We start from the raw sequence: 24339 nt of genomic DNA on the forward strand, positions 1-24339 counted from the left end.
CTCCCACCCTCTGCTGATGAACTGCCTTCTTATTTCATTAAGAAAACAGAAGCAATAGAATTTCCACAAGCTTCTGTCACCTCATCTCCCCACATGGCAGCCTTGAGTCTTCCCTTCTAGGGCTGTGGATGAACCATCAGAGCATGAGGCCAGCAGAACCCAACCCAACCTGTGCCCTGAGCCCATTCTCGCCCCTGTGGTAGGACATTCCCCCAAGAGTCCTCCCTCTTCCACATCAGCAATGATTTTTATCATGACTGGACCATTCTCACCAGCAAATAAATGGCATTTCTTCCACCTGCCCCATCGTCTCTGCTTCCCTTCCAAACAAAACTCCACACAATGGTCTGCACTCACTGTTTCCAACCTTCTCTTCAGCCTTCTCCAACCATGCTTTCACACTTCCCACTCCACTCAAACTGCCCCGGCCCTCCTCTTGATCCCTGAGCAGTATTTGGTTCAGCTGGTCTCCTTCCCTTCCTCTTGCCCAAAGCATTCTCTCAAATGGCCTCATTTCCATCTTTCCTCCCCTCTGCTCCTTCTCACTCTTTTTGCTGTTACCTCCTCAACTCATCAGCATCTTAACATGGGAACTCAGTTCTGGAACCTCTTCTCTGTAACCTATAGTCAGAGAGGCTTATCCAGTCTTGTGATCGAGATGCCATCTATACACAAAAACTCCCAACTCTACACCTCCAGCCCTGAATTCGTTTATCCAACCCCTTCTTATACTCCCATGTCAAATAAGCATCACAAAGTCTCAGGTCATGTGCAAACTTAATTCTTAACTTTCCTCCCAACCTACTTCACCTACAGTCTTCCCCGAGTTAGTGAACGCCAACTCCACTTTTTGGTTGTCTTTCCTCATACATCCAGTCCACTAGAGAATACCACGGCCTAAATCCAACCACTTTCACCTCTTCCACTGCTACCTCCCGGGCCCAAGCCTCCATCGTCCTTGCCTTAAATCACTGCAGTCCCTCTTAACTTGTGTCCCTGCTTCTGGCCTTGCTCCTTTATAGTCTGTTCTCAGCAAAGCAGCAGCAGGAACAATCCTTTTAAAACATAACGCAGGTCATATCCCTCTTCTCCCCCAAATCCTCCTATCACTTCCCTCTTGCTCAGAGTACCAACCAGAGTATTTACAATGGCCTACAAGGCTCCACACCATCTAGCTGGCTATTGTGTCTCCTCCTGACCCGATGGTCTCGTACTTTACCCCTCACTCAGTACGCTCCAACCCACTGGCCTCTTTGCTGTTCTTCAGATAGACCTGGAACCTGCCCATGTCAGCATCTCTGCAGCTGCTATCTATCCCATCTCCCTGCGACACTTTTCCCCAGCTCACTCGTCACCTGCTCCAGGTCCTTGCGCAAATGCCAACTCCTCAACATGGTCCTCCCTGACATCTCCATTTAAAATTACAATCAACTTCCTCCTTCCCCACTTTATTGTTCTCCACAGCACCTATCACTATCAGATACACCGCATGTTTTAGTTATTTATTCTGCACGTATTTCCCAATAGAATGTAAGCTCCATGAGGGCAGGGACTTTTTCACGTTTTATTCTCTGCTGTATCCCCAACATCCAGAACAGTTCTAGCACGTAATACGCACTTAATCAATATTTATTGCATGAATGGGTTAATGAATTAATCTATGAATGTAAACAGAGAAAATGCAAATAGAGAAAAAGTGGAGGTTTAGAAGACTTCGCTTGGAGTTCAGGAAATAGTTTTCGACTCCCTCTGCTCTTTCCCCTCCTTGAAGAGCCTGATAAGCAATGTGCCCAGCCAAAGTGCCTGGGCAGAATTAGAAGGAATAAGGAGTTACAGTTCCTTTTAAGCACACACACCCTGCTTCTAGCCTTAGCAAAAAAGGAGACAGACTAACTTCTAGCATCCATTTATCAACCTCTCTATGGATAAGACAAGTCACAGGTGAACAGACACAAGTATCAGATTCTAAGTGTCATCTGTATTACAAGGTCCCAGACTCCTACAAGAACACGGGAACAGGACAGTGCAGACAGGGACATAGTGGGAAAAACAGACAACCTATTCCAGAGCATGACTGATCCTGGATACAGGCATCTGCAACTTTTATCAACTATACACATGATCCTAGGTCAGCTGGTGAACCTTCTCACTCTAGCATCCCCACATGATGGCAGGCTCCTGCCCACGTGTTGTCAAATGGGTTTTGAGTAGGTTCCGTTCCCAGGGCATGTAGGGCAGGTGGTGGGGGAAGACCAAAGCAAAGATGAGTTAGATGCATTTTCCTAGTCTCATGGACCCTCGAACCAAAACATTCTCTGTAGATCCCATAAAATCCGAGAAACTTTAGGAAGCTGGAAAATGGCAGTTTTTCATCAACCCTTGGATATGGTGATATTCTTTCAATGTGCTTGGTGTTTAAAAAAAGAAGGAAAGAAAGAAAGAAACAACATGCCCCACGTGGAGTCACTAGTGCTGAGACCCACGGCAGCAAACAAAGCTTAACATCTGTTCTCGTTGTAGTTTCATGTAACCTTTAACCAGAACATTTGAAATTACCTGATCAACACTAGTGAGGTAATCTGCTTGACAGAGCCCTGCCCTTCCCAAAAGGCAGGTGACCTTGCCTGAAACAATCCACTCTTTGTTAGAAACTTCTTTTTTTCTGTTCCCTTCTGCCTATAAAAGTCTTCTATTTTGTACAGCAACTTGGGGCTTCTTTCTATTTACTAGAGAGGATACTGCTTGATTCATGATTCATTGAATAAAGCCAATTTGATCTTCAAATTTACTCAGCTGAATTTTGTTAACAGATTTGGTGGCAGTGATAAGATCTAAAATGAACTTCTGAGGGTTTCAGGGACAACAAGAAACACAGGCATGGTGCCTGCAAACCCTTTTGAGTTCTCTTTCTCACCATTTCTGAGGGCTGTGGGTAAGTGCACCCCTTGGTTCGGAGTGCTGATAGCTTTGCATCAAGCTCCAGATCTAATTAGCTTTTGAGTCATTTCCGTGTTGAGAACTACTGATAGTTCAGACTTCAATTCTCATTTAATTGGTGGAAACTTCCAGCCCTTGATTTTATACCACGATCTGCATGAGAACTGATAGTGGCAGTTCACAGCTCCCCATTTATGTGGAGCTCCCAGTCTGCACTCCCCACTTGTTGAGGTCTTCTAGGTCAGTCCCTTCCCCAATCCTTTCATTGTAGGAACTGGTGGTAGTGTGCACAGGCCTTCTCTTGGCCATGATGCAGAAACATCTCTTAGTTACTGCCAGTATTTTATAGCACACGTTTGTTTGTCTTATTTTGTGTAGACAAAGTCTATTGCTAATGGGAATCTTAGAAGCAGCTGCAGAATTGGTGGTGATAGGTCAAGCATTTAAAAGCTGTTGGGAGTACTTAGCACATAACCCAGCAACTCTTATTAAGATAAGCTCATCATGGGACAGGTTAGACAGACACAAGGTAATCTGCCAACCTCTAGAAAATCTCTGTGTAACGAGGTACACTGTGAAACACAACACAATCCCCAACCCAGTAGTACATCCTTTTAGGAATTAGTTTGGCTCCAAGAGGCACAAAGGCTTAGCTTAAAAATAAACAAATAACTAGGGCGCCTGGGTGGCTCAGTTGGTTAAGCGACTGCCTTCGGCTCAGGTCATGATCCTGGAGTCCTGGGATCGAGTCCCACATCGGGCTCCCTGCTCGGCGGGGAGTCTGCTTCTCCCTCTGACCCTCTTCCCTCTCGTGCTCTCTATCTCTCATTCTCTCTCTCTCGAATAAATAAATAAAAATCTTTAAAAAATAAAATAAATAAATAAATAAATATGGTATCCTTAAATTCCAAAGAGTTGAATATGCCACTTTCCAGCACACTTGTTTATTTTATATCTAAGAACTATGGTTCCAGAATATAAATAGCTACAAAAATGGCAAAATCTTACTAAAGACCACCTAGAATTACAATGGCCATTATGGGGAACATTCCAATTAGGCAAGATCGTTCATTTAAGAAGTGCACTTGAAAGTAAGGGTTCCTGAATTAAACAGACTGTAGACCTATTTTAATTGCTATGCAAAAGATTCCAGAGGCTTCAAGATTCTAAAATTGCTTCATTAAAAAATTCATTGCAAACGCTAATGAAAAATTAAAGACACAGGAGGTACCTAAAATAAGACCTGCCCCCCTCTATCCTCCTTTTACCTGAGTATTCGCAGTCTAATAATCCTCCATCTGAATTGCCTTTCCACTCTGAAGAGGCTACAAGACCATAAACACAAGACTGCCAAGTTAGTGGTCTTACAGATATCCTCATGTACTCCTGAGGAAGGGCCCCCTATGGGTCCCTCCCAAGGTTGACAGGACTCTGAGGAATTTTCTGGTAAACTGCTATGTTATTCTCTTAAAATAGCTAAGAGAACCTAAATTAAAATTAATGAAAAATCTTGTCAAATTCTGCAAGGTATTAGAGCTGACAGAGGAAATCCTAGGAAAACTGGCAAAAACCTCGCAGAACAGCGTAAAAATTCTTACCAGAGTCAGCTCTCTCAGACCTCTGTCTGTAGAGCCCAGCTGAAAAAGGAGGATAAAATTTCAGTCTCTTCCTTTCCAAATCCAGACTTATTGGTTATTGATCCTTAAGGATGACTGCCTTCTTGTCTTGTTCTACCTCCTAAGAACTTGGCTTGGCTTTCTGCCTGCCGGGGACATGCAGGTTATCAGTTCCTTCCTTTGGCTATCTTTGGGAGTAGCTCTAAATCTTGTGAAGATAATATCTTTTGCAACCTCTTTGAGGACACCTCTTGGGTTTATGACGTTGTTTAATACTGCCAGATGTATTTACTGTTTGCTGAAGCCTGATAAGACATTTGAAAGGAATTAATAACCCTATGATCAGAAATTTGGCCAAATTGGAAGCTGATACTCAGGGCCTAACAGCAATATTTTTTAGGACCTCTCCCCTAAACTAAATGTTTGTAGAGGGAAAGAAAAACATTCCAACATAGGTGGGCAGGTGTGTCAGTCCTTTCATAAACAACTAATCTCATCTATTCATCTCAAAAGCCTTGTTAAGTGTTATAAAAATTTTGGCCTTAGGAAACCAAAGTCCTTTGTACATTCTTTCCCTATACCTTTGAGGTACAAGTGTCCTGCCTACCTGGTCTTCTTCAAGAACTTTTATCTAGGCCATCTCTTTGAAATGCAAACTTCAGGGAGGTAATCCTTACCAAAAAAAAAGAACAGAAAGGGGAAAGTTTATTTTAAAACTTAGGCAAATAAAAATCTTAAGTGTCTTCTCCACAAATATTAACAAAAAGCATTAGCCATCTGAGTTAGTAATCTTAAATTATTCCACCTGCCAGAAAGGTATTTTGGATCCAACCTCTTTTATAACTACTTGATTCATGGCTAAAATTTTTTGTGTCTGTCTATGTGTACCTACATATATGTGTTCTACATGTATGATAATTTTCTATCTCTAGATATTGGTATTTGATTTGGTATTACCAAAATCAGTTTGTAAAAGAGTTCTATTTAGTTGGCCCAAAGATAATTAAGTGCTTATATGAATCACATATTCATAAAATTCTTAGAATTATAATGAAAACTAACCGAAATGCCTTTCAGGTTCCCATGATACCAGATAATCTTTAGTAATTAAACACCAGTTTATTAGTTTAATTAAAACAAACATTATCTTTAAAGTTATCAAAATTAAAAATAATGCCAACATACAACTTTTATTCTACCTGGGTTTACTAGTCAAACAAATTCATATTATCTCTGTTACAAAATTTGTCAACAAGAAAAAAATAACTTCATACAATGAAATTTTCTAAGTGTTCTAAAGATAATTGTTGAGAACAAGTGAATTAAACAGATGTATGTGGGATAAAAAGTCTTAAGATGTTTTTAATAGTTTCCCCAAATCTTTTGGGTAACCTTAAACCTTAAAGTTTTGCCAAGTTAAATTAAATGATGGATAATCTTTATATATCTGGATCATTTCCAAATAAGATAAAATACTAGAAACATTAATTACTGAATATAAGTTTATCCACTTTTGGCTTCCTTTTACAGAGGAACTAAAGATATCTGGGTCTGTTAGTTTTGTGCTATGCTGAAAAATTTACTATGAGAAAGCATGTGGTTCTAGAAATTATAAAAAGTCTGCCAATCCACAGAATGCTAGTGTAAAAGACAGCTCATAACTGTTTATTCTTACTAAAAGGTAAGATTTTTGAGAGTTAAAAATTCTAACATATGTAATTAAAGTCACTAAGGACAGAAATCTTTGGAAAGGAATTTTATGCATGGTCAGGCCTTGCTGAGATTGGAATGAATTTAATTAAGTGAATGTGTTTTAATATCAAAAGTAAGCTGGTGCGAAATTAGAATTTGGTTTTCTCTCTGTTAAAAGAACAAAGTTTTATTGGACTATTGGTCTGCTCTCGATAAGACACTGAAAAGTTTATTTTTAAGTAATCTGCCTGAACAGCAAAGATTTTGTGTCTTACCAAAATAATTTGCCATGCTTCATTTATCTTTATAACATGTCAGGTCATTGATTACTTAAAGAAAACTGAGTCTTCTCTATTTAAAAAGTGAAGTTTTTGTTTTTTTTTCCCCAACTACTTAACTTTCTATATTTGCCTACAAAATTTCTAATTGTCACTATTGTTAAATATATAACTAAGTATTGTTGCACAGTGACTTATAATCCAACTTGACTAAGTGTTTTAAAACCTTTGATATTTTTGACAAACTTCCCAAAATTAAATCCTAAATAAAGCCTTTTTGCCTTAGAACTATCTTTGGGATATTTCAGAGAGTCCCTGGAACATCTCAAAAGATTGATTTCTTTCCTTATAAAAAGTGAGATGTTAAGCTAATTTGTCTTATTTGATATGTTAAATTCCTAGGAAGCATTGTCGAATAAGAAGTAATACTAAGGGGCATCTAGGTGGCTCAGTCGGTTAAACATCTGCCTTCAGCTCAGGTCCTGATCCCAGGGTCCTGGGATAGAGCCCCACATCAGGCTCCCTGCTAGGTGGGGAGCCTACTTATCCCTCTCCCACTCCCCCTGTTTGTGCGCTCTCTCTCTGTCAAATAAATAAATAAAATCTTTAAAAAAAAGTAATACTAAGTCTTTATGTTGTATTTGTATAAGAAAATCTTATTAGTGTTCCAGAAATTGTATGAAATTCCTAGAAATCTGATATGTCCTGATATATAATGCTATCAGTCGTAATTTTAAAATGCTGTGTGTCACAGAAATATCCAAATTTCTTTGTCAATTCCATTATGACAAACTCTCATCAGATCTTTAACAATGAGCACTGCTTGTCTTTTGTCATTTATAGGCAGTTATTGTTATACTCAGGTGTTTTTGCAAAGATGTTCCACAAAGTGTTTCATCTTCAGGGAGAGTCATAGGAAGGACTTTGGCAAGCACAGGCTCTGATAACTTTAAGATAATAAAACTGAACTGGGTAAGACTCTCCAGGACTAATGAAAAAACTGGATTCAAGCAGAACAAGTATTAACTACATGGGACTGAATAAACTAAGGGGGATAATTATAATTCTTTATGACTTTTTGTTTGAGACATTGATAGTTCTTGTTTTGTTTTTTTAGATATAAAAAACCTTTTCTTAAGCTATCCATGACTTATAGCAGTTTGGTAAAGTCCATCTTTGTAAACAAAGATGAAACATTTACTTTTTCTCCCTACCCAATTCCTCCAGAAATCAGAAACTCTTTAGTATTCTATCCATGGCAATATAATTAGTTATGTGCATAAGTTCAACAAGAATCCATTCTCCCTGTAATAGAACACAATGAGATCACTGGCAGTATTACCAAAGCTTCGAATGGAATATCGTATTTGACAAAGTTGTGTACAGACTCAGATATGACCAGACAGCTTAAGTAACTACTTGGAAAGATCATCTGATACCTTGCTTATGAGGTTTCTGGCAGCCTTACCAAGTAAGGAAAGAAGGTCACTGCCTGGTAGACCCAGATACATCAAGATATTTTGAGGGACCTTGAGAAGAGAGGAATTCAGCCAAACTATAGGTATTATAGGCAAAATCTATGGCAAGCCCTCGCCTTGGCTTCCTGGCCTCAAAGAATTTTTTATTTTTTATTTTATTTTATTTTTTAAGATTTTATTTATTTATTTGACAGAGAGAGACACAGCAAGAGAGGGAACACAAGCAGGGGGAGTGGGAGAGGGAGAAGCAGTCCTCCCGCTGAGCAGGGAGCCCAATGCAGGGCTCGATCCCAGGACCCTGGGATCATGACCAGAGCCGAAGGCAGACACCCAACAACTGAGCCACCCAGGTGCCCTCTCAAAGAATTTTTTAGAGTTCAGTCTGAGATTCCCTAAGAAAAGTTCCAGCAAAGCAGTATTGACTTATATAGTCAATCACTATTTTTGCTGCATTTATGTAAATAATCAGTCCATGTTTAATGCAAATAAATGACTATTACTATGATTATCTTTGGTTAAAAGAATGGGAGTGATTGTAGAGAGAAAAATTATGTTTGCACCTTTGTAGGTATTGGATTCTAGTCCTGTTAATTGTCTTTGAGGTTTTGTTCTATACCTATAAACTGGAATGGATTCTGAATTGTTCTAGTTTCCTCAAGTATCTGGCTACAACTCTCCAAACTAATGTTTCCAATTAGTTCCTTTCTGGTTCAGAATCACTAAGAACAGAGACTACCCTTGATTGTCCTTAGAAGGCATTATACCAGATCCTCCTCACCACCCAGCCAAACTTCAGAGATTTGAAACTTGGATATATATCTCACACCTAAAGAAGGCTCCACCCAACACATGGTTCTGTACACCAGCTGGAGACCTCAAAATCAGATTGATGAGAAAGACAAGTAGCTGATATCGAAGTAGACTGCTTCCACCCAAGATGCTGGATCAAGAATTCATACTTTAAACATAAAACTCTTCTTTCTTTCCTTTGTACTGGCATTGGTCTGGAAAGATAATGCCGTCATCTTTATCTCCTAGGCCATTGCTAAGACCTTTCAGACTACTAGATTTGTCATAAAAAACTCTGATTTGTCCATTAACAGTGCCTCCTTAGTGGGGGTGGTTTGTGACCCAACAGAATTTATCTTTTTCTGTAGTGATTATCACTCTTGGGCCTATAAATCCCTAAATGGCTGGCATATAACTGAGGAATGCCTCTTAGGTTAATTGCACCCCTACCTTTTCACACATAGATTGTGCTACTTCATTGGTCAATTCCCCTGAATATACAACATTGAGTTAGAAAAGACCTATCAGGAAATGTTTCATGATTCAGGATTTGCTTCCCTTGTCAGGTTTCTACTTCCCTGGTTGGGAGTGAATACAAATGAGGCTCTGATCCAGAAACTCTCCTTAACTCTTGAAAGCATTACAGAATCTGTTGGTAAAACAACAGCTGTCCAAAAGAGGTCCTTAGACTCTCTGGCCAAAGTTCCTCTTCTTCTTCTTCTTTTCGGTTAAAGAGTTTATTCATTTATTTGACAGAGAGAGAGAGAGAGACAGCGAGAGAGGAAACACAAGCAGGGAGAGTGGGAGAGGGAGAAGCAGGCTTCCCATGGAGCAGGGAGCCGGATGCTGGGCTCGATCCCAAGACCCTGGGATTATGACCTAAGCCGAAGGCAGACGCTTAATGACTGAGCCACCCAGGCGCCCCTGGCCAAAGTTCTTCTTAATAATAGGACAACCCTTGACTGTGTTAGCTGAGCAAGAAGCTGTCTGTGCTGTAGCCAGCACCACCTGCTGTACCTGGATTAACACTAGGAAAGTTGAAACAGCTACACAAGGTCACTGAACTGGCTTAAGAAAGTGACTCCTTCAACAGGGTCTTTGATTTATTGGATTTTGATTGGTTTGGGTCTTGAGAACCATGGCTCTGAAGTACACTTCTAGATACTACTACTACTACTACTAATAATAATAATAATAGTCTCTCTGGCACACTGTATTCTCTCAAAAGCTTTAAATGCATGCTCACAGCCATTAATCACCAAGCTAATAACCTCCCTAAGACTGGAATGCCATAAAAGGAATGAAGAAAATGACTAAAAAATTGTGGGCTTGAAGTTTTGACCTGTGAATACCACAGAGATTCAGAAACAAATAAACAAATGAACAAACAAACAAAAACATCCTATCACAACCTGTATCACATAGAGGATCAGTAAAAGCTATACGAACTTCAGAGCAGTAGCTACAAGAGGCACTAATGCTTTAAATTTTGATCACATCTTTCAGTTAAGCTGGGATTCTGATCAAAAGGGGGGAATTGTTAAAAAGAAGGAGGAGGAGGAGAAGGAGGAGAAGAAAGAAAGAAAGAAAGAAAGAAAGAAAGAAAGAAAGAAAGAAAGAAGAAAAGGAAGGAAGGAAGGAAGGAAGGAAGGAAGGAAGGAAGGAAGAAAGAAAGAAAGAAAAAGGAAGGAAGAAAGAAAAAGAAAGAAAGAAAGAAAGAAAGAGAAAGAAAGAAAGAAAGAAAAAGGAAGGAAGGAAGAAAAAGAAAAGAAAAAAAAAAGAAAAGCTGAGATTCTGATCAAAGGGGTGAACTGTTAAAAAGAAGGAGGAGGGGGAAAAGAAGAAAGGAAGGAAAGAAACAAAGAAACAAAGAAACAAAGAAAGAAAGAACAGGCCTCAGAGTCACTGGTGCTGACCCCACATCAGGAAACCAGGCTTAACATCTAATTGTAGTTTCAGCCTCTCCCAGGAAGGTAACCTTTAACCAGTACATCTGGAGTTACTGATCAGCACTAGTGAGGTAATCTGCCTGAAAGAGCCCTGCCTTTCCCCCAAAGGAAGGTGACCTTGCCTGAAACAATCCACTGTTTGTTAGAAACTTCCTTTTTCTACTCCTGTCTGCCTATAAAAGTCTTCCATTTTGTACAGCTCCTGGGAGCTCCTTTCTTTTGCTAGATGGGATACTGCCCAATTCATGAATCACTGAAAAAGCCAACTTGATCTTCAAATTTACTCAGCTGAATTTTATTTTTTAACATTGGGCATAACACACTTCAGCAAAATCTTAAAGCAAAAAGTGAATAACTGTCAACTACTTAACAAATATTGACTATATGCATCTGAGAGAAGGCAACTTAAAACAGAGCCACAGGCACTGTTACAGACCAAAGAACCGAGAAGTGAGGAAGACTGAGGAGAGCATCCAGTCTACAAGTTGCCTCATACAAAAAGCCGTAAAGTCTGTAAACATCTCTTCCTCCACAGCAGCACGGAACACCCTTGTCAGTCGTAACAGACCCAGCTGGCGTACTAGGAGAAAGGGCACCCCTCGGAGAAATCTGCACACCTGCATGACTTTTATCAATACCAAGTGAGAAGAGACATGGTTCAAGCCTCAGAAACACACATGAAAAATGATGGACTTTAAGAGAAGAGGTTTGAGTAACTGCAGACAGAGCTGGGAACCTCTGCAATCTGCATGAGAGACCTGATAACACAAACAGCAGATAACACCAAACCAGAATAACACCAGGGAAATGAGACAGACCAGAAGCAGGAGAGAGCCAGTTCTCAGAACCAGATGCAGTCCAGGTGACCAGGGTTTGAAAGTTAATACGAGAGCCGTGGTAACATCTGTGGAGTGAACCACACTGATCACAGGCAAAATGTACCGTAGGAACACCTATCCAGGGTCGGAGAAATAACATGAATTAAACTGGCAAGAATAGGGGAGGATTTGCAAGTTGAGGAGACCTTCAGAGAGACAGTCAAAACAGGAAGCAGCAGCCCGCGGAACTGCAGACTGCTTTGCATGCTTTCTACCACAAGAGGGAGGGAAGCCAATAATACGTTGGAGTTTGACCGAGCAGAATTGAAATCTGGGTAGAGCCTACATTGAGCAAGCCTGACTGCAGGTCGCCCCCCCACAAGGAGAACCCTCCCTGCCCCTTACAATAATGCATTCTGAGAAAAGCTACATGCAAATGAAGTTAAAAGTAACCCAGAGCATGTTATATGCATCTGATGAATTGTTGAACTCTACACCTCAAACTAATGATGCACTATATGTCGCCTAACTGAATTTAAATTAAGAGAAAAAGTAACCCATAGCAGAGCAAACAAAGTCACAAGAGGCATTGAGGGAGAATCTGTGTAGCCGAAAAGGGATGCAAACAGGAAGGAAGCATTTAAATTGTGTAGAGAAAGGTTAACACCAAGTCCACATGCTTGAGAGAGCTTCCGTGTATTGTGTAAACCTGAAGGTTCTCCTCCTGGCTCGAGCACAAGTGGCACCAGGATATCATTCATCCTTGTCGCCACCATTGACTAGAAGAGGCACTAGACTGGGAAATGGGAGCTCCCCCAGCCCTTGTGGACTGGGTGAGGAAATACAGCAGCTGGGTGAATTGAGCCTTCCCAGGATACGTGGTAGGAAGGGAAACCAACAGTTGTATTTGCATCTTATTGGGATGGTGGTGATAAGGGCAGAGTGAGAGATTTTCTCTATGCAGAAACATCCATATATGCGTATCTGAATTTATAATACTGAATTTACTAGTTGTTCATGGTTAATTGCATGGTGTGCAACCAGTTCTAATATATATGTAAAATTTTGTCATTACCAAGTCCTGAGTTAAAAGAAAAAGAAGAAAAAGACTCAGGAATTGTTGAATTGGCTATGCGAATCCTCAATTTTTCAGCCATCACCTTTCTCAGGCATTTCTCATCTCACACTTTCAATGGGTATAGGAACAGGGAAAGGAATGATAAATGAATTAGCCTGTACTATTTAAATTATTTTCCTCTCTCCCTGGCCCCCTCTTCTGGTCCAGGCTGAATGGTTGAATTTGGGTAATTTAAAGCATTTGCGATGTAACTCCACCATACAATGCAAGCCCTATCCCCAACAGTATGAAGAATCGGCCTCTCTGAACCTGCTCTTCTGGAAGCAGACAACCCTAACTCCAGATGTGCATCCAGCCTCTGTAACAGAGTCTGCCTGGGTCATGCTTCATGCCGCAGTTCCCTCCTTACCTGGAGCCCAGCCTTGGCTGGCTCTTTCTTCCTAGGGAGCCACACTTTGTCCTTGTTCCACTGGCTGAAAAATGAGCGTCTTTTTCATCCAACTTCTGAATCAAGGTGTAGTTATCCACCTCTAATTATCACCTCTACCTATGGATTCCTGGCTCCCTGGCCCTAGATCCAATGTTGTGAAAAGTGACATCATTTCAAAGTGGACAGAAGTTCATTCTTCCCCATGAGCAGCCAGCTACGTTTTAGAAACCAGCCCTAACTAATTCCCTCAACACTGCATTCAGCCACGAGGTTAGCAGGAGGCCTTCAGTAAACTGAAGTTCAATAGCAACAGACTGGAAGTCAGAGAGAGTATGAGTCTGTGGCCTTGGAAGCCCATGCAGTGAAAGGTTTCAGAGGATCAGCAGCTTGACTTCGTCTCTTCCCTGCTTCCTCACTGGAGCAAAAATAGAGAACAGGGCAAGATCCCTGAGTCGGTGTGACCTCTATATCTATGTCAGAGAGAGAACTGGAGAGAAATGGGAATTTAAAAAGAGCACCGTGAGAGCAAGCCGTTTTTACCTTCCGTATTTCCTGAGTGAACTGCTTGGCATACAGTAGATGCTCACTTAATATTTGTTGAATGACTGAATGAACAAAGGAACAAATGCAAAGGCTAGGTGATTTTTCAGCTGCGCTTCTACTTATCTCAGCACCATCGGAGCCCCGACTCGGGAGGACCAACAGATCATATGTTCAAATGCAACACTTCTCCTTTCAGGCTTTCAGTGCATTTATCACATCACTTAGGTGAGTCTACACATATAATTGAAATACACCGCTTGCAAAGCCCCACGAATGACACCAGCCACCGTGGGGCCAGTGCTGTAATTCCCAGAGACGCCTGGCTAATCTGAGTGACATGGCCTCAAGGCATTTCAAATACGGAGCAGCCACCCTCATCCAATCTAGCCTCTCTCCCCGCCCTCCTGCTACCCCCCACAACCGGCAAGAATCTTAGAATGTCCTCAAGCTGTTTCTAGGTCACAAGCAACCCTTGGGCTTGCAGCACATAGACTGGTCCTTGGGACTTCTTCACTGCCCTTTAGAGATTGAGCGTAATAGCCTGTGGCTCTTTTCCATAAAGCTCAGGCCTGACTTGCTCACCCGTGTGGAAATGGATCCAGGTTAGTAATGGACATTTACAAAACACCTACTTGTGCAGGCCTGATACCAATCCTGGCTCATTGGGCATTACAGTCTGGTTGAGTCGCTCCTGAGACAAAGCATTTCCTTTCCCTCCAGTGTAGATGACATCCAGAGCTCCTTCTAAAGGCTGCTTTGTGTAAGCTATCCCATGCCCCACCCATTAAGTTTTCTACAGACAGAACCAGGTTTAAAGGAAACAGAGGAGACCTCAGGGTAAAGGCAGCCTGTGAAAGTAAAAATAAGAGGCACAATCATTGCAAAGTATCTGCTTCAGGGTGGGCATCAAAGCGCACACCTCCCCAACACCTGTCATTTTAGAACTTGGACTCTGCCCATGCCTTCCACAGCTTCTTAAAATTGGACTCTGGGAGGCAGAAGATCCTTCAGTGGTCACGCTGTCTGACTTGTGTAGCCACGCCAGAATCCCCTAACATCCCTGACTGGCAGTCAGACAGCCTTGTCTTGTGCACCAACTCAGAACCTTCCAAACGTGCCTGATTGTATGAACCACCAGTAGCACCTGTAAAAAGTATATAGCCCACGAACTATTCAAAGCTACACAAAATCAAAACCTGCAGAGAAGGGGCCTATGAACCCAAATTGCAACAAGCATCCCTAGTGAGTCCTACAATTAAGCATGTTTCTTATGTGCATGTAATGCAGTGGTTCTTGACAGTAGCTGCATCTGAGAATCAGCTAGAAAGCTTTAAAAAAATCAATGACAGGGCTTTACCCCTAGCTTTTCCTACTTAATTTGTCTGGAGTAGAGCCCAGGAGGTGTAAATGTTTAAAGCTACTAGCTGATTCTAATCTGCAGCGAGGGTTAAGAACGACCGTAATATCTTCCCAACCCGATGGTAAGCTCTTTGAAGCCAGCAACCAAGAAATCTATACCTCTTAGTACCCCTTACCCAACCCCACCATCGTGTTGTACCTGCCGTAAAACACACTCTATCACTACTAAGTTGATCTCATTTAACTAGCTTTGCTCACCCATCCAATGGGATGCAATTTCCTAACTCTGCTAAGAAGCTGCATGCTTCCACTCAGCAAGAGGCCAGACGATAGGAGGATATGAAGTGCTACAACTTTTCACAGTTGAGTCTATGCGCGCATGCGCACACGCGCACACACACACACACACACACACACACACACACACACAGCCCTCCCCTACCCCAGAATAACCAGCCGACACAATGCCAGAAGCCTCATTGCAGGGTTCTTCCCTCTTGCTCCAGCCCCCTGCAAGCTCTACTCACATTGTACAGCACGGTAGTCCACCCTTCCATGGTGATGCATTGGAAGACAGTCAGCACAGCAAAAAGTATGTTATCAAACTGGGTGATCCCATCATTGGGGCCAATCCAGTCCCGGCACTCATAACCAGCTGGGCAGCCCTGTACACCACATGGGTGAGGGGGGTCAAATCCTTCCAGAATACCTGCAGACACATTTGGAGGGCAGGAGACAAACCACATGGTGTTTAGCATGAGCTGGAAAGGACTCCAGGAAGCCACAAACACTCAATTCTATTTCCCCCAGAAAAGTGTGACCTTCTTTCTCTCAAGCTCCCTCCCACCTCTGGCCTCTCTCCACCTCACAGCTCACATACCACAAGCTCATCCCAGTGCTTCCCAAACTCCTCTGAACATGGAGCCTCTCCTCCACATGGCCTTCACTTTCTGCAGGCCTCATTCTCTACCCTCGCCGGAGTCCCACAGGAGATGACAAGACTGGATCACACAGAACAGTCTGAGGTGAAGGCAGAATCCTACTGAGTTTCTAACTTCAGACTGTAGTATAGACTCTGAGATTTTCCTGAGTTTCTTGGGGACAATTATAAACTACAGTCCCTTCACAGTGGGTCTCAACTCCTTGTTCTTCTGGCCTAAATTCCTGGTCTTGAATAAGACAATCAATCCATCAATCAATAAAATAAAACTCCACTGTGGAAGGTGTCCTCTGAAGATGCTTTTAAAAAAACATAAACATTATACTAAATTGGACTTCTTCAACCTCTCCCTGACCCCCTTTCCTGCTAGGGTATTCTACTCAACTTGAACAAATAAGATACAAAGAGATAAGAATCTGGGGTCTGTGAACACCACAAATCGCCCAAGCACCCCTGGCAAGCCAAGCTCAGAGCTCCCTCGGCCCTTCTACACTGTCTGTGGGGCACAGCAGGGGAGGAGAAAGGTCACAAGATGGATCATGAGGGAAAATGTCTCCACAGATCTAGAGAGACCTAAATCTGACTCTGGACTCCTGGATCTCCTTGGCCTGTGGGCCAAAGAAGACACTGAACAAAGAGTAGTTCTTCAGACAGGTGGTTTTTGACATGCATTCTGACAACCTTCTACCATGGGACGGGGGAGCTGGGACCTCCTGTTTGACATCCTCTGACTGCAAACGTAAGAGGTCATTTGCTTTGCAATATCACTGTCCAATGGGGACCTTTATTCTAGGCTGCTTGTGCCTCAAAAAGCAAACTAGGAAGTTTCTGATCCTAATTCTGGGGTTGGGACAGGATATTCTCTTCCCACCAGTCTCCCAATGACCTGAAATTACTCCAATGACCAGAGGGGAGAGGAAGGGAAGAAGTAGAAGGCAAGAAACAATGACCCTACCTGAATTGTTCGTGAAACATGCACGGTGCAACTTCCCACTGTAGAACTCCAAGCCAATGATAGCAAACATCAGGATGGCAAAGAAGAGCAGAAGACCAATTTGCAGAAGAGGTACCATGGCCTTCATGATGGACTTCAGTACAATCTGCAGGCCTAGAAGGAAAGGAAGAGAATGACAAATGGAGCCTCCCTGGGCACCATTTGATACAGCAGGCTCCCTCTACCTTCTCCTAAGAGGAGAAGGACAAGTCTTTGAGGGAAAAGAACCACTGGTCCTGAGATGATGAAGAAAATTTGCAAAGGGACAACCAGAACAAGTCAAGCCAAAGACCCCATCACTACTGCCCCTAGAATCAATCTCATGCTCCCTCTCACCATTCTCTGATCATTTATTTACACGCCTATTACTCCTTCCTTTTTTTGTTTCATCCATGTTGCCTTCTGCTTATCTTTTACAAACTTATGTGAACGTGCTTCTTTCCTAAAGGAAATTAAGCCTGGCCCTGCTAGGCTCTAAGTCCTATGAGAGCAAGGACAAAGTTTACCTCCCCCACTACTATATCAGAATCGTATTTCTGAAGAATTTTTAATGTCAGGAAAATCAAAGGCTTCCGTGACAGGATCCAAAAGTATATACCAAGTATGATCAAATTATATTAAAACTCACAGGAAAAAATGCATAAAAATATAGGATAATGAGTGTTTTTCCTTTTCATTTTATATATATATTTTTTTACTTTGCAAAGATTCTACAAAGATCTTTCATTATCTTTAAAAATCTGAAAAAAAGTTGCTAGATTTTAAAGTAAAATGTTATGCCAGATTGCTGCATCCCCACTCTTTATTATCACTGGAGAAACTGTTTCTTGTTTATCCCAAATTCCTTTGGCCCCAGATCCTGCGGGGACACATCAGTAAAGCTACAGCAGAGGAGAAAGAAGAAAGGCAGGTGCTCACTAGGTATCCCTGACACGAGCTTCAGGGGTCTCAGGACACGCACAGCCCGGAGGGTCCTCAGGTCCACATGTGTGTTGAAGTGGGTTCCTGCCGTGGCCAGGATGCTGCAGATGGAGACACAGAAGGTCAAGGTTACCACAGTCTGGCTTTCTCCCCCTGTTCCATGGGGGAAGCCGGGTTGAAGAAGGCTCAGCCTGGAAAGCACACAGAGCTGATGCCAGTTGCATGTGGGAGCACCTGAGCTTGGGTGAATCATCGGTGGTTCTGACTGGAATTAAACTTAGCCATATCTGGGTTTTACTTTGCAAAGAAGGAAAAATTACCATCACACCAGAATCCTAGATCCAAATCATGAGTAGAATACCAGCTCCCTAGCATCGGTTCCATTCCTGCCTCCAAACCTTGGTCCCTACTCTCCTTGCTATTTCTCACCAACCTCCTTTCCCTCTTTCCAACCTACCAAGGCCCCTGGATTTTGTATTTAAGAATTTTCTTAGGGTGCCTGGGTGGCTCAGTCGGTTAAGCGACTGCCTTCGGCTCAGGTCATGATCCTGGGGTCCCGGGATCGAGTCCCGCATCGGGCTCCCTGCTCAGCAAGGAGCCTGCTTCTCCCTCTAACCCTCCCCCCTCTCATGTATTCTCTCTCTCTCTCTCTCATTCTCACTCTCTCAAAATAAATAAATCTTTAAAAAAAAAAAAAAAGAATTTTCTTAGATTCCCCTGTCTCCTAACTCCTTTAGGGAATTTCTCTGGATCAGGTGCAGTAAAGGAGTAACTCATTCTTCCCCACCTTGGCACTTAAGAGTTTTTACCAAACAAATCAATCACACTGATGTGTATAAATTAGGGAATAACTTCACTCGTCCACATACAGCACTTTTATAATTGCTCCAAATCACTGTATAACTTGGATTTTGTTTCTTTGCTTCCATTTTTCCATTTCCACAGACACACACACACACACACACACACACACACACACACACACCAAAATCCATAACAATCCTATTCTATTGTATACACCAAGCACCTTGTCTTCAGGAGACAATTTATTTCATAGAATCCCATGACACTGCAGGTACTGCGGATAGTCAATGATACTTAAGGATTAATGAAAAACACAGCAGATGACCAAGAGCCAGCAGAGCTGGGTTTCAGTTGTGACTCAAGCACTTGAGAACTGAGTGATTTGAGGCAAGTTACACACTCCAGCAGCCTCACTACCCCCATCTACAAAATGGGGGGAGTGCCAGGACCTCGCTATAAAAATAAAATGACATGGTATTGAATATTAGGAGTATTCTAGAAGTTATAATGTGCAAACTAGCTAATACGTCCAACATAAATATTAATAGTATAGTTTTTGCAACTTTGTCTAATCTTAGTCTTCCTTCTTTGGAACACTACTTGAACTCCCTCATAACCTCTCCATGAGAATTTCAGCTACCTGGAGCCACTGGTGAGTGAGTCATTCAGAAAACCAAGTTTTCTATATAGTCAAAGGGTGATGGGAATAGTTTATGTCACTTAATTATTTTGGAGGAAACATTTCCTTCAATACTTGAAATCGAACTTGAATGAAAGGTCTGTGCTGTATACCTCTAGAAAGCAGACATAGGATCAATAGGTACAAATTGCACAGATCCAGGACATGAGAATCATGAGCAGGGCTGGCCAAGAACAAGGTGGACTGTTTCATGGGGTAGGTCCACTTCGCAACATTAAACATACTCAGCCACAGACTGTAGAACTATCTATTAGGAAGTTAAAAGTGTTCCAACGTGGGTTGAAGGTTATCTAAATAACCAGTAGAGATTGCTCTCAACTTTAAGACTCTATAATTCTATGTTAACCCAACCTCAAAATAAGAACCAGAAAGAAACCCTACTCTCATAAAGGGTCTCAGGACCCAGGCAAGCTGGGTTTCAGGTCTCCCTCTACCTCTCCTGATCCAAACTTCCACACTACACTGTCTCTGAAAATGGGGGATGTCGACGAGCAGGGTCTCTGATGCTACTTTTGACTCTGTCTGCCAAAACCAAAGAGAGAAATTAGGGAGGGGAGTGATATCGTTTCCAACAAGTAGGGAAAACCTGAAGAGAAAAGAGAGCAAGGAGAAACGTGGAAAATAGGACTGAAAAATAAAACAGACAAAGAAACAAATAAAGGAAAGCAGAGAAAGAGAAAGCTCAAGGATAGTGTAGTGATAGAGAACTAGAACCCCAGGAAAATGGGGTCACTGTTCTGCTGAATCTGCTAAAAGGGAAAGCAGCACTGTATTCTCGGTCTTCTGAGGCGTGGTGACCATGGGAGATGCCTTTCCCTCCGGTTCGCACTGTCTTACGCACACACACACGGTGGGGAGACTCTGCCCTGTTCAGAAACCAGAGTTCTGTTTCCTAGGATACCCAGATACACATGAGATGCTCTTTCAAGTCCTAAGAAAGAGCTACTGAAAAGGAAAATGTCCTTTCCAACCCTGAGTTGAAGGAGGGATATTTCAGAACATGGAGGTAGGGTCCAAAAGACAAAATTGAAAGGCAAGAAGGCAGAAGTGTACGGAGAAAGAAAAATGGTTGAGGGGGGAGAAAAATGAGAGGACGGGGAAGCAAATGGTGAAAGGAGACATGGAGATGAAAACAGGACAAAATACGAAATAAGAGCTGGTGGAGAAGCAAATGCGAGAAAAATAAGAATTCTCACGTGGGAAAGAGAACAGAAGTGAAGCCAATTTGAAGGAGAGAAGCAAAAATACGGCACTTGTGGCCGGGGCCACCAGACACGTCCGTGGTCTTTTCACCAACCTGTCCCCCAAGTTATCCAAGCTGCCTCAAGCTTCAGCCAGGACCGCACCACCCGGGGCCCCATGCTCCCCTAGCCCTCAGAACTTTCTTTTCCTTCATCCCATGAAGAATATCCCATGTACATCCCTAGTGTTCACATCATGTTTGAGGGAAGGAGGTCCCATCCACTTGCTAGAAGCAGGGACAGTGGGATTCTTCGGGGGGAAGGATAATTGAGGGAACGGGCCCTGCTGTGTGCCCCCATAAAATTCTGTGCCCACTGCCATCCCTGCCCTGCCCACATCTTAGAGGAATCCTCCGTTTTCTCTGGTTTCTCCTCTGTCTCTCCCACAGGATCCGGAACACCTCAAGCGGAGATGCCGTCTTCCCCATCTCTAAATCCCCCACACCTAGCCCAGACTCCAGCAAGTAAAAGGTGCTCAGTGAATGCTCGGTGGATCGAACTGCACTGAGGAAAGTAGTCAATGTGTTGAAGCAGGAACCAAACGGACAGAAATATCACAGAAACCCTAGAATTTACCAATGGAAAGGGTAGGTGGCACCGCCGGATACTACTCAAACACACACCTATTTGAGTGCACGGGGGCGTACTAGAAATCTGTCCTCAAACATTTTAGAGTCTAATGAGGAGCTTCTAATATCGTATAGGACTCCTGCTCTCAAGCAGATCCCACAGGACAGGATCTGCCCCGTCTGCAGCAGGAGAGTTAAGAGAGAGGGAGGGAAGGAAGAAGCCTCAAAATGTGAAGACTTGCCCTTTAGCAAAGCCTTGGTACTGAAGTCTATACAGCTCAGCAAAACTCTGGGCCTCACACAGAGCAGGCCTAATGTGGGAGGCTCAAGGCAAGTGCACAGTAGGAAAAGGCCCAGGCCCTCAGTCTAGCAAAAGCAGACAGACAGAGAAATGAAATAATTATAATTCACAATGAAGAATGTCTTAAGAGAGATGCTTACAAAGCGCTCCGAGAATGGGACACACTGCAGGATCACCTACGGGGCTTACTACCTGCTAGCATTTTCCCCTAAGTTATTTCATTAAATCCTCAAACATATCCTGATATCACGACTGTTTCCATTTCATAGGAGAGGAAATTGGGACTTAGAAACAATTAAACTGCTAATACACGCCCAGAGCAGGTATTAAAGTCCTTCCTCTTCTGGTATCGAAGTCCAGCCTTTCCCCAGTCTGCCAGCATGCCATGCAGTCTTTTCTAGCACAGCACAGTTCCACTGGTCCTCAGCCCAGTGTGCTGCTAAAAATACCAAGGTCACAGTGTTTAGTCTCCCAACAAGCCAGTGAGCTTGGTTCCCTTGATCCTCAAGCCACAAATCACTAGTCCCACAGACTTGCCACTGACAGCTCTCCGGACCAGCAGGTTGGAGGCTCCTTACACCTGAGGTCACAGCTGCTGTAATATCTACACGCACACACACACACACGCGCGCGCGCGCTCGCCACAGAATCAGAGAGAGGCCACTGTGCAAAGTTCCAATTCTGAGTAATAAAAGCCTGAGTTCTGCATCATCCCGTGCCCCATTTGCACATACTCTTCAGAAACAGAGGTTGTGTTTTTCCAGTTCTTTTGTCCCCAGGGTGGGGAGCTCTGTACACAGAGGGTGCTTAATTACTACTTTACCCCCAAAGCAGAGGACAGACATGAACCTCTGAGCACCACCAGCAGAGACGGAGGGTTTGGTGCACTGTGTATGTTCAAAACCTGTTTCCTCATGGATGTCATGGCTCATCCCTACCTCTCATGCTTCTGCTCTGAGCTGTCAGCAGATAAGAAGAGCCTAGAGGCTGATATGATCCTGAGGGTGTGGCAGGACCGTCACTGCAGTGGCAGGAGATGGAAGGGATGCTCTGAGCCATCACAACCAAATGGTCTCTCCCCAAGTCAATCACCCAAAGAATTCTCCCACTCAAAGAATTCCTTTTGACCTTGGGGTTCTGTCTTAGCCTCTTCATCAACCCAAGTCTTAACAGTCTCTTTTCACACTTCCATGGCTAAAAATTCCCTGAAGCATTATGCAAATATTACATCAAAATATTATCTGTTGCTTATCTGCAATTCAGATTTAACTGGGCATTTTGTATTTTTATTTGCTAAATCTGGCAACTCTATTCAAGGGATAACCAGGTAAATAGCTTCCCTCCCAGTTGTTGCCCTAGCCCTAAACAAACGTGTAAATTCTCTTTTGTGAAGAAGAGACACAAACCAGGAGTCTCCTGCCCTTAGGCTCTGGAGTCCCTCCTGAGCTCTAAAAAGTATCTCTTTGCTTCTGCCCATATAAATCCCAAGGGAGAAGCTGATTAGCATTCAAAAGGCAAGTTATTCATTAGCATCTGCGCAAAAAGGCTGATTAACAGGAGCAAAGGGTGTTAGGTGTTTAACCAGCCCATATTACAGGAGACCAAGAGGAGACAGGGAGGGACCTAATTCAAGTTGGATTCCCTACACAGATTTGAGCCAGGATATCATTTCCATGGGTAATCCAAAATGAGTTGCTGGGTCCACTTAGAAGTGTTTCAGAGGTGGTTGGTTCCTTCTTCTCTTCTACTATTTTACCACCAATGAGGCACCAAAGTCTAACATACCCTTCCTTCAACACATCTCTTGGATTCACCTCTTAACCTCCAGCTTCCTTCTTGCCTTGGAATGCCCACCCCCTTGCCTTCTCTCCTTGCCTAAATAATACGATCCAGACTTCAGAGCCAGATGGCATCCTACCTCCTCCGTGGAAAAGATCTACAGTCAAAAGAAACTTGAACTAAGATGATAAGGAAGTGGTAAAGCACATACTCTCCCGTCATACTGGCTGGTTTCAAATGTCAGTTCCCTCACTCACACTAGCTGTCTGGCCTGATGCAATTGCCTCCCTGAGCTATAGTGTTCTTATCTGTAAAATGGGGACAATACCTTCCTTAGAGGGTCATGTGAGGATTTTAAAAGATAAGATGCTTATAAACTTCTTCACATAGTGCTGACTTTGAAAAGATATCAAGAGCTCACAGAATTAAAGGGATATTGGAGGACCAGGCTGGAAAAACAGGAAAGTAGAAATCTTGGTGTGGTAGGCTGAATAAGAGATTCAAAGAGATCCAGCTCCTAATCCTGGAAACCTGTGAATGTTACCTGATATGGCAAAACTGACTTTGCAGATGTGATTAAGGATTTTGAGATGGGGAGATTTTTCTGGATTATCTGCGTGGGCCCTGAATGCAATCACAAGTGCCTCATAAGAGGGAGGCACAGGAAGATTTGGCTAGAAAGAAGGCAATGTGATGACTGAAGCAAGGTGCTATGCTGCTGGCTTTGAAGATGGAGGAAGGATGCAAGGAATACAGCTCTAGATGCGAGGAAAGGCAAAGAAATGCCTTCCCGGTCTTAAAGCCTCAGGTGAGAGTACAGACCTGCTGATAACCGGTGCAGCCCAGGGAAACAAATTTTGGAGTTTTGAATCTAGAGCTGTAAGAGAAGGAATTCGCTTTAAGCCACCAAGTTTGCAGCAATTTGTTACAGCAGGAATAATACACCTGGCAAAGGTCAGAGATTCCAGGAAATCTGATTCTTAGGCCACTGTGGCTATTGCTAGACGTATCATCACCAACTGTACTAATAACACAGCATTGATAGCTTAAAAGTCATGGTGGAAAAAGCATGTGGTGGAACTTAAGTCACATGTCCCCTTACACTTCATCTGGCTGCACTGGG

General features: G+C 42.9%; 1 protein-coding gene across 2 annotated transcripts in view; it reads right to left on the reverse strand.

The window, feature by feature from the left end:
- The window catches only part of CACNA1E (calcium voltage-gated channel subunit alpha1 E), a 500959-nt gene that overhangs the window by 204107 nt on the left and 272513 nt on the right, over positions 1–24339 (reverse strand). For both annotated transcript variants that reach the window (XM_073900155.1, XM_073900154.1), the window contains 3 exons: positions 17820–17923; positions 16863–17015; positions 15495–15676 (listed from right to left, as the gene is read on the reverse strand). In XM_073900155.1, coding sequence (XP_073756256.1) covers positions 15495–15676; positions 16863–17015; positions 17820–17923 — 439 coding nt within the window. The remainder of the gene's footprint in view (positions 1–15494; positions 15677–16862; positions 17016–17819; positions 17924–24339) is intronic.

Source organism: Callorhinus ursinus, unplaced genomic scaffold (genome assembly GCF_003265705.2).
Source record: "Callorhinus ursinus isolate GAN/ISIS: 27379988/994484 unplaced genomic scaffold, GSC_fseal_2.0 scaffold13, whole genome shotgun sequence".
Lineage (NCBI taxonomy): Eukaryota > Metazoa > Chordata > Mammalia > Carnivora > Otariidae > Callorhinus > Callorhinus ursinus.